This window comes from Fulmarus glacialis, unplaced genomic scaffold (assembly GCF_000690835.1).
Source record: "Fulmarus glacialis isolate BGI_N327 unplaced genomic scaffold, ASM69083v1 scaffold23537, whole genome shotgun sequence".
Taxonomy (NCBI): Eukaryota; Metazoa; Chordata; class Aves; order Procellariiformes; family Procellariidae; genus Fulmarus; species Fulmarus glacialis.
This window is the reverse complement of record NW_009222901.1, coordinates 152-11155: the sequence shown is the minus strand read 5'-3', so window position 1 is coordinate 11155 and position 11004 is coordinate 152. Positions and strand designations below refer to the sequence as shown.

At 50.8% G+C, this 11004-nt stretch overlaps 1 protein-coding gene across 1 annotated transcript in view; it reads right to left on the bottom strand.

Moving 5' to 3' along the window:
• Window positions 1–10752, bottom strand: part of CADM1 (cell adhesion molecule 1) — a gene marked incomplete at its 3' end in the record, with an annotated part of 17914 nt that extends 7162 nt beyond the window's left edge. The window contains exons 1-2 of the mRNA XM_009581628.1: window positions 10576–10752; window positions 1–218 (exon numbers count right to left, since the gene is read on the bottom strand). The exon at window positions 1–218 is cut by the window's left edge and continues 107 nt beyond it. Of these exons, the coding sequence (XP_009579923.1) occupies window positions 1–218; window positions 10576–10752 (395 nt within the window). The remainder of the gene's footprint in view (window positions 219–10575) is intronic.
• Window positions 10753–11004: the final 252 nt, after the last annotated feature.

Sequence of the window (11004 nt, the reverse complement as noted above, 5' to 3'; positions counted from 1 at the left end):
ATGGTGGCGACGGCTCCCTCCACCACCGTCACATCTTCGGTAACCAAGTTCTGACCATCACCTTCGGAAGAGAGCAAAGATGAAACAGCAAACTCGGAAATGACGCCTGCGAGGTTCCTTCGGAAACGGAAAGCGCTCAGCGCTCCTGCAAACCGTGCCCAGCGGCACAACCCACGGGCCGCCCTGCCAAAACGATCTCGGACTTTTATCTGCCCAGCCTAACCGGGGCAGAACTGGCGTGTTCCGCGGGGGGAACCCTGGGCAGGCAATGGAGGAGTCCTGGCCCGGGGTCCTCCAGCCCGCTGGGGTTATACGGAAACGGGACCCTCGCCCTTTTACCCCCCCCAGCAACTAAGCAAACATACCTTGCACAGCCACGTTTGGTTTTTGCTGGGACCGATACTAATTTCGCTGCACGGATACAACTCCCGCACGACAAACCCTCCGAACAGCAACGCCAGGGAATACGAGTATGGCTCTTCCCCCCCAGACTGCGCTGGCCACCACTAAATTAAAGAGGAGTAGCTGGAAGGGAGCTCTACGAGGGGAAGAGAGGAAAAAGGACTACTCCACGGCTGTTTGCAAAATGACCGCTGCTCGGCCTCGTTACGGAGCATGCTTTTTATTGCAAAGAAGCCATTTTATCCCGGCACATTCTCTCGGCTGTATTTCAAAGCACGACCAAAGGCAGAGGACGAGGGAAGGATCTCGCTGGCCGCCACACGCCCCTCCACGCTTTAATACTCGTGCCGGCCGCAGGGGAGCGAGTTCCACGCCACACGCACGGAAATGGCAGAAATTCGCTCCCTCCCTCCACAGATGACTTTTGTTAAATTACCTTGAAGGAACAATTCACCGAAAGAAGCATTTATCCTTTGACTTGAGCAGACAGGCTTCAGGGAACCGGTTTTTACTCACTGTGTGTAATCAGTAGGCGCTATTAATGTCCAGAGGCAGGAAAAAAAGAATTTGATGCAATTATGCTGCGGGAGCCTTGTAATCATTTACAGGTCATCACCTCGAAAACTCTCCTCCTAATGAATCGAATCATTACATCACACGCACGCTGAGAAATTTGCTTCACGTGTTAAAGAATGCAGAGGATGGGAATTTGAAAAAAGCGCTTTGCATGTCATTTTTCCATAGCTACCGGGAATCTCGTCAGGACTGGAAAGCCAGCTGGAGGGGCGCGGAGCCAAGGCAGGACCTGGGGACACCGCCCGAGGGGCCCCAGCCCGGGGAACACTAATTGGAGTCCCTTTCGCTAACGACCGAGGTCTGCTTTCAAACCACACGGGCGGCACGGACCAGGAGGCAGAGCAAGGCGGGAGAAACGCCGACGCTTTGATGGCCGATTTGCCCAACGAAGCGAGGGTAGGTGGGCACCCGGCCGAGGGCTGGGCGGCCAGCAGAAGCCCTCTGCTGATCAGCAGCTGCCTTTGCACAGAGACCGGCAGGGAGAGGGCCGGCTCCCCACTTCGCCGCCAAAAACGCAAAAATGCAGCATTTTGATAGCGAGTCTGCAAGCAGTAAATCTGGGGATGTTACTTACGCTCTAGTTTTTCTCTCGCCTCGCATTGTCTTCACCTTTCTCGCTTTTTGACTTACTTTTATTTATTTGACACGCCTTGGAAACAAACGCTCGACAAAAAGTTTGCGTCGGAGACTGACAAATCGTCAGACGCCTTTCCACGCCCCTGACGGCAACGAGTTGAAGTCTCGGCACATTTTTCTGCCCTCTTGGTACAAATTTCGTTTCTCCAGATTGATGAACTTTGAACAGCCACCCAAAAAGTTGTTATCAACCAGCCTAACAGCCGTACCAGGGGAGAGTCCCCCAGGCCCGTCGCAAGAGGTGCAAAGAGCCCGTCACGGACACTTCCCTGGCTCCTGCTCCACTTTCCTCACGTTGATCATGCTCAAATACCTCATTTTTTTGGACGAGCATCCAGCCATCCCGCCACGCTACCTGTGCCCTTAATACAGCGTCCTTGAACACTTCTCACCGCTGTAATGCGCAAGTTTGTCAAGTAGTACAACCTACCTGATCACGGGGCCGGGGGATACAACCCTGTTACTCACCAAAATAAACTTACTGTCTGCGTGCTGTAAGACTTCGTACCCAGGCCAGGGGGTGTAGAGCTGATTAAAGACAACCGCGGGCAGGACAACTCATTAAAAGATGACAGTATGTCGTTACACCCATTACTCAGTACCCGACCTAGTGAAGTAAGCACTGCCCCACGTCCCCCGCAGCACCGGGACCGCAGGCACGCGTCTCCCCTCCTGCGCTCGGGGACAGGTCCCCAAACCCATCGCCCACGTACCGACCGCGCAGAGCCCAAGGGCCAGCAACGAAGAGCCACGTCGACCGCCTGCGCGGCCTCTCGCCCCGCTGAAGGAAACCACGGACCTGCCACGGCAGCGCAGACCCGACCCTCAACGGCCGCAGGCGGGCTCCAGCGTAGACGACGTTCAAATATCTCAGAAGCAGTGCAAGCAGAAATATTAAACGTTACTAACTGCTTCTGGGGAATAATTTTATCAAAGCCATTCAAAACAAGGTTCTTGCACAAGGATCAGCTTGATATGTTCTCATAAACGCAATATTCACTACAAATCATTAACAAAGCTATTAAGATTCGATTTCCATCTAAGCAATTATTGCCAGCATATTTTTTTACATTTACTTTAAAAGACTCGATCCTATTTTCAATTCATTAAACTGTTCCTTGCGTTTACTGAATTTTACATCAGCTTAGAAGCCTATTTGAATTAATAAGAATTACAGTAGAAGTAATTTAGAAATAAATTATTTGAAGTTCAAGCCACTGAAGCTTTTCATGCCGGGATGCTGCTACATTAAGCCCGCTGACTGATGGCTTTAGAAGTCCAGCAGCTCGGTCCAGGCTGGTATCAGGGTCCCTCTCAAGAAGGCGTTTCTTCTCCCCAAGGGCCCGGGGCTAACGGCAGGCAGGGTGCACGGAAGGACACGCTGCATCCACGGTCCGAAGCAGCCAGCATCTCCAGCCTCACGGACTTTGCGTATTTATCCTGAGTCAAAGGGCGTCTAATCCGGCTGTTGTCTGCAAAGCTCCTCTTGCGCTGCTGACCTAGATCTGCTTGCTCAACTGAAAGCACCAGACCGTGCACGTTAACGCTTTGGGGTATCTGTATTCCTACCCGCTCCCGCTTACCAGGACAAGAAAGTTATTTCCGTGAACAGCATCCATTACAAGCTCTAAATTAAATAAAAATGCAACGTGAAGCGAGAACTCTTTAGACCCATCTTCATGTCAGCATTTCAGGAAGTTTCTTGGTAAATACTTACTGGCAGTACACAAGTATTTGGAGGAGCATTAAAGCAGACACATTTAGAGCATTACAACATGTTGTAACAGAAGAGGGAAGACTGGGGGCGGGGGGAATGAAGTTTATGGACCCAACATAGAATCACAGAAGTTGAGAGAAGCAAAGGAAAGCTACTATTGAAAACCAACTTTAAATCACCTGCCAATTAGCAATACCGGGTGGGGGGAGGGAGGGCAGGGCACGAGTAGGGCCAATGGGAAAAAAAACCCAACGGAATTGGGGGTATTCAAAATAGATTTCAATTCAAAAATAGATTTTCATCTATGACAGGTGAACGGACTGTCAAAGCCCCCGTGCATTGTCCTTGTATTAGACAACAGTTTCTTGCTGGTAAGTCCAGTACAAAGTACAAATCCTCTTCCCGGCGTTCGATGTGCGTAACGGACAGGCTCCAGGACCTGCCCTGGAGGTCTGATCATCTTGACCTCGAGTATAAGGCATTGCTATTGAGGCAGGGGAAAAGGAACATGAAAGCAGCCAAGCCTCCGAGGTGGGCTTCAGGGTGAACTGCCGTATGTATGCAATGTACGTATACAAGATTGCTGAGCACGTAGAATAGCTGAAACAGGTATCTGCAATGCAAGGGGAAGGAAAAAAAATGCTATGCATGCCTCCTTTATTACCCAAAGCAACTCTCTGGCCTCCTTTACTCAATCTCTCTGTGCAATGTGAAAAATGACATCGTATTTAATGCTTACTGGAAGGGGGAGTAAGATGGAGGGATGCAACGCTTGAGGAACTGCTTTGGCTGGAACCTATACAATTAATTTTTGCACTTGTCCTTCTGCCTTAGACCACTGCAGCCTTTGCTTTTAAGACCGCAAAGACAGACATGGACGAGTAAACTGTGTTTCAGACAAGTTCCTCTTAGCTGGACACAGCCCAGGGACCTTGGCTCATACGCAGCGGTCACATTTAAAATCAATTCCTTCTCCACTTGTAGCACACCAGGATAGAGCAAAGCGTCAGGGAGAAGAGCGGGCAAGATTAAAAATACGTGCTTGTGAGCACGATTCTTCAATTTCTAACAAAAGACGAGCCGCAGGTACTCTGTCACGAGCAGCGGCGCTGCTGATTCAGTATACAGGGCACTGACAGGAAAGAGTAATTTTCATGATACCTGAACTATGGAAGCCCATAAACCTAAACAAAATTCCTCTTAACAAATTGAGTCAAAATGAAACAACCCACACAGATACACAGACTATTTGTTCATGTGCTCGAGGAAAAAATGACACCGTGATCAATCCACGGAATTAATGTAATTTGAATGTCAAAACTCATCTATCAATTTCAGCTACCTAAAAGGAATGTGGTGGTTAAATAACCAGCCAAAGTTGAGCTAAACATTAGGCAGCTCTTATAAACACCTAGCAATCCGCCTACTGCAAAAGCTTCGTCTCCTTGCTGTTACTCCTCTGCGCTGAGCAGTTTCTACGCTCTCTCCATCCGCCGAGAGATAGCACCCCTTTAAAACAAACATCACGAACCGTCTCTTCGGGAAGACCGCAGGAGCCAAAGAGACTCTCTCTCGTGACCAGGCACGGGAACCTTACAGAGCAGGGAGAAGGAGGAAACCAGATCGCCGTTTAATTTCTCTGCAGCTTTGCTTCCAGGAGGGAGAAGAGAATTGACGAGGCTGCGCTGGAAGAAGTTGCTGGAGCTCAGTGCATCCGGTCTTGAAGCCTTGAGAGACCGTTTTAAACAGCTACAATCGTCACACTTGAACTTTTGAGAAGAATGGATGATCCGCTCTAATTGTGCTGGCAAGAAAAGGCAATCGCTTTTTACAGAGCTAATTTCATGACATCTTTTCACAGGCGAAAGAATGATAACAATTTTGGATCAGGCCGCCTACAAAATATACGTACGCACGCGAGCGCACGACATGGCTTTCATCCCATGCGAACGCTGCCGCAGCTGGAGAGGTCCTGCACCAGCGATGGAAAGGACTGGGTCTGGCGTTGGAAAGCAGCGCCTAAAAAACACACGCTGAAGCCCAGTCTGTATTCCTCAACGGGTATTTGAAGTACGCAGAGATAGGGATGTCGTCACCCACTTGCATGAAAAAGCTCGTCGCAAAAACTTCAGGGCGAAGGGAAGGCAGGGGAAAAGGCAGCCTGCTGTGGCTTATGCCCATGCACGATCCCTCCTGGAAACCCTCCGAGGCCACAGAGCCCGGAGCCACGCGTGGGCATCTCTGAACAATTCTGCTTTTAAGTTGATCCTAACCCAAAGAGCAACGTTTTGGTTTCCACCAAGATGTACAACGAACATTTCGAAACGGCAACTTTCTCTCTTAGTACGATCTAATTACCAGCTTTGGGACCCCGAGTCAAGTATCTCTGCGATTTCCCTGCATTCAGGCAGCTCTTCTTCCCTCTTCAACACCCTCTGCGTGGCCAGCAACCGACTCGGCGTGGCCAAAACGCAACTCCGCTTCCCAGGGCAAAAAGCTCTTCAAAAAAGAGCAACGGTGGCAAACAAATAGAATTCTAGAAAAACCTCATTTTCAAGTTCGTTCTGCTGTGCGGGTCTGTCATCTTCGATGGCTGCGGTTAAGCTTTGCCCTGTGGAACCCCCTATTTACTGAGCACCGAGAGCGAGAGCTGCTTTCCAGAACCCAGAACCCAGCCGCACAGATCTTGCCGAAACGACACGAAGGGAAGGCGGTATCGCAGCTCAGCTTCTCTCTCTGAAGCTCAGACTACATCAAATTGATAGGGTAACGCTATCCTGTATTAATATATTTTTACTTCCGAATTTAACGCATATTATTCTTCCTTCACCGCTACAGCTAGCTTTAAAAGAATTGCTTTGAGAAAGGACACTGCCGATTCTGCTGCTACCGGTTTTGGTATCACCTGATGGTGCTAAAAGCACCGGTTTCCGTTTGGGGAAAGAAAGGTGGGGTGGGTGGAATTAACATTCACAGAAACTGTTCCCCAAACGTCAGTATCGCGGATCCGTAAAAACACAGGCACTGCCGACCACCAACGAAGTGCCCTGCAACGAAGGAACCGCTCCTTGGCGACGTACAATGCCTTCTACTTTCAAAGCAGAGAACAATTCTGCGCAAAGGTTCATCGTTTCCCAGAAGAGGGAACGGAAAAAGAGACGGAGACCTCACCACGTGTCCCCGAAACCTTCAAACCTAGGCTGACGAGCTTGTACGCGTTTGTGGACGGCCAGTCATGTAACCCAAGCGGATCCCCAGCAGCGATCCCGTAACCGGGTCTGGCTACCACAGGGCTTCTGCTCTTCCCAGCGGACCTCTGCGAGTTTCCCCGACATTGTCCGCAGGGACCAAACCACTCCTGCCACTCGGCGTCCTCAGCGCCAGCTCCTTCATCGTCTTGTCACGCGCTTCACTCAAACCTCTGTAATTGCAGGGACCTGCTTCCCCTCTTTCTCGGTACGTATTTTAGCAAGCTTACGCACACGTGTGAATGCTTTCAGCACCTTTCGGCAGCGATGCACCCGGCGAGGCAGACGACGCCTTTCCACAGCTCTACCAGGCTACAGCTCGCACTTCCCCGCTGAAATACTCTCCTCGTTTCAGGGCGCACATGCAAGATTGTGCTAAAAATTACTTATTGTGGGGAGCGTGTTTATGTTATGAGACATACACTTCAGAAAAATATACTGCAAGTTCGAGCAAGTTGTGCACGGCTATTAAATTTGTGGAGAAAAAAATGCTATAGCCACCTTTAGAGCTCTTCCTGCTCAAAGAGCAAGAATAAAAGATGACAATAGCTCCGAACTGACACCAGAGGCTGTGTTTACTTTAAACATCTGTGAATTTCTGCGTGATGAAAGGGCACTGGGGAATTCTTCCTACTGCTTTGCCACCAAAATGGTGCAGAGAGAGAAAACTGACGTGAAATGCTGCTGAGGCTACACAGCCGGCTAGGCACGGTTAGTCCAAAGGAAAGCCGCTCCTCTGCTGAAGCACGCTCCCCCCGCCCCGGGTTATTAAAACGCTCGGCGCTACTGACTCCGGCGGCTGCCGGGAGCTGGGAGCGCCCCGCTTCCAACCGACCCCTCCGGAGAGGCAGCCCTCCAAATCCAGGCACCTTCCGGAACGCGAACCGAAGCGAGAGCACTGACGGGGGCTCCGCACGCCCGGGCACGTCACTCGACGAGGGCAAACTGCTTAGCCCGCGCCCCAGCTAATGATCGAGGCAGAACATTCCTCTGGGTCTTAAGAACAAAAACCTATGCGCCCTCGGCCAAAAGGTTTTTCAGCCTAAAGCGTCTCCCGGCTCCCATCGACGCCGCTTCGCCCCCTCCCCTCTCGCTCCTGCCGTTACCAGTAACACGTCGGCACAGATGTGTGACCTGTCACCTCCGCCGGGATTAGATGTCACGCTTGTCTTTCTGTTACCCAGATATTGATAGATAACCCTCCACGGCCATACGTCACCTGCCCCTTCAAAGGTTACCGTCGGCGGGTGCTGAGGATCAATACGGATCTTACCTGCCGCTGCCCGGGGGGGCACGGCCAGCCAGGCTCCCGGCGACCGGGCGGGGAAGATTTTGGCACGGCTCGCGGCGTTAGTGCCCGTTTTGCAACAAAGCCTGTTGTTCTGCAAACCTCAGGTTTTTGTTCCACGTTTCTAACCAAATCTTGTGACAGAAAGCAATTTGCTTGTGACAGAACAATTGCCAGAAATTTAGTCTTTCAGAGGACGACCACATTTCAAGTTAATGGGTTCGGACCATGCGAAGGAGGAATCCTTCGAGTCACGCTCGCCACGATGGAGCTTCCGATGTCTAAAAGCACAAGCCACGTGTTTTGCTGCCATGGCTAAGCTGGAAAGCCGTGTGCTACGTTTTTCCTGCTTTAGAACCGATTTCTTAACCCATTTGACAGTTCTTAAATAAAAGATGTTGCTACTGCAGCTTTTTATTTTATTTATAAATATCTATCTATCTACGTAGGGATGCTCAAAGAGCTTAACTAACTTTCCAGAAGACTAGCTTTCAAGGAACAGAAGCAGCTGATCTCTTGCTTTTAATCTGGAAGCTGACAGTCCATTGCAAGAGAATAAAAGGTCACTTATTAAGAGACTGTCTTGCTCTCATAAGGTCAGAGGTTTATCAGAGCATCGTCCAAAGGACGTCTGTGGAGCACCGCTCCTCGGCTGCCGTACACAGGAGAGACAGAAGACCTTTTTGTGGAAGGGAGGCAGGACGAAGCAGCCATCCCCCGAGAGACGCCCGTGGGCTCTGACGGGGGCTGCCAGGGGGGACGCCGAAAGGGAGAGCGAGGAAGAGAGTGGAGGAGCGCGCGAAAGTGCAGTAAAAGGCAAAGCTGTGCGCGGCCTCAGAAGAGGTGCAAGGCAGGTACCTTTCACTCGTGTTCCTCCTTACGCTCAGCCGCCACTGCAAGCCATCAGCCGTCAAGGACACCTCCCAAAATCCAGCGCTTCGGTCTCCCTACCATTGCTGGGAAGCAGCATCAGCAAGGGAGAAGTCGCTTGACAAGGGAAGACGGTCCCAGCAGACTGCCGCCTCCGTTCCGTATGTGTAAATAATACTCCATTAGGATCAACACTCATTTATTATTAATGTCGCCCTAATACAGGATTCCTTATCTGCATTGTATCTTGCAGCTACATCGCTATCAAGGACGCACACAGCCCAGATCTAAGGAAGGAGGCCTTGATTAATCCGGAGTTCAAAACATAGGCGGCATTTCCTCTCTCTGTCGTGACTTGTTCCATTAGGAGCTGAAGTCTGATGTACAGCAGGTTGCTGCAGGTAAGAGGAGGGAGCACTGATGAAATACTCAGCTTTCACAGACGATGAGTGCATTCAGTACATTCACATTACCAGAACAACATTATTTAACAGCGCCTGCTGCCTTACATTCGTTTCTGCCTCTGCCACGGGGGGCTAAAGCCTCTGCTGAAACCCCCAGCACGGAAGCAGAGGCTTTACGCCTTTGCAGGTCTGTCACCCGCACCGCCACCCCTGTTGTTGGACTGTACAGCAGTGGCTTTGGCGTGGCACTGGTCACGCTCTGACCTCTGGAGGAAGCTCACCCATCCGCTCTCTCTCCACCGCTCCCCGCGGCCGTCAAACCTGCGCTACCACAGGCGTAAATCGGGTACGGCGCTGGGCAGGGCACTGGGACCTTCCCTCGGCATCCTCCGCAGGCAGGGGAGCACCTGCAGGGATACCAGCCGCCCCGACCCTTCGTCACCGAGACGCTCTTTGTGATTTCCAAGCGCTTTGTGAAGACGCCGATACTATTAAAGTCCGTCGTGGTACACGCTCAATTCTCAGACACCACAGCACCTGCTCCAGGCGCAGCGCCCACGCCCCCCCCGCCCCGAATCCCCAGTACGCATTAGTCTGAATGATGGGATTTTCCAACAACGAGGAAAACTGCTTCAAGTCAGATGACGGGTTTCATTTTACTCTAATGAGCAGATATGTCTTCTATCCGTAGCTGTAACCCGTTTCTTGCAGATCTTTTAACATCCTTTTTTTCTTACTGTCAGTAGCATCTGTCACAATGCGCAGCTTAATAATCTCTTTTAAACCCAAGAAATCTTTATTTCCATAAAGCACCCAAGATGAATTTTGATCAACACCAGCCCGATCTCTTTCCTAAAGGAAGGATCTCCCTTAACTGCCTGCACACGTAAGTTCAAGCCGTTCTGAGACCTTTAGTTCTGCCACCGCAATAGGCAAGAAGTAAATGACAAAATTAACAACAAACGTGCAAACCTGTAAAAAACGTCCTGAAGCACAACGGGGTAATAGATAATAAATTGGAACGCAGTATTTTTCTTGGGGTATTCTGGCCAATTCCCGTTCTTTGGCTAAGACAGCGTGCAGTCAGCTTTAAATTACAACGCTTTGCTTGCTGCGTTATACACAGAAGTTATTTTGTAAGCCTTCAATAAAACACCCGCAGAACTTTGATCCAACATGTTTACTGTTACGTGAAATGAGAAGGCAAAACCTTCACCAGCCCGAACGACCGAGAGCTCGTACATCTAAACCACCCCTCCGCGTACAAACCCGTCAAACGCTGAACGCGCGAGGATGAGTTCTCGTCCATGGATTAAGTTGAGTTCGTATTTTGCCCTTTGAAGTTAATCCCCAGTTCGCAGTCATGGGAGAAAAGCCGATCTCGATTGCCACGGAAACACCAGCTTTTTGAGTCGCTTTGCTCGCACGCGTTACCTGCCCGCTCTTCAGCTTTCCGGACGAGCGCGCACACGTTAATCCACGATCCCGGATTTCGGTCCCCCGTTGCGCTCGGACGCGCACAGTGCCGCTGCTGTCGGCCAGGTCCCAGGGCGTAAACCCACCCGCCCCGCGCAGCTCCGGGGGGACCGTCCCTTCCAAGAACTGCTGCATCCAAGCCCGGGGTGAAAGACGTCCTTGCACGAGCGGTCTGCGTGCTTCGCTTTGTGTCTGAGACGGGGAGATGCCCACGCCGCACAGAAAGCAAACCTTTCAGGGCTCAGCGGACCCGCTATGATAAGGCCAAAACCGATGCTACTATCTTTTACAGTAAGAGCCGGGTTTCTAATGGAAGCTCGATTGATTCCAGTTGCTGGGGGCTTCACCGAAATGACAACCAGGCTCAATAAAACAAAACACAAGATG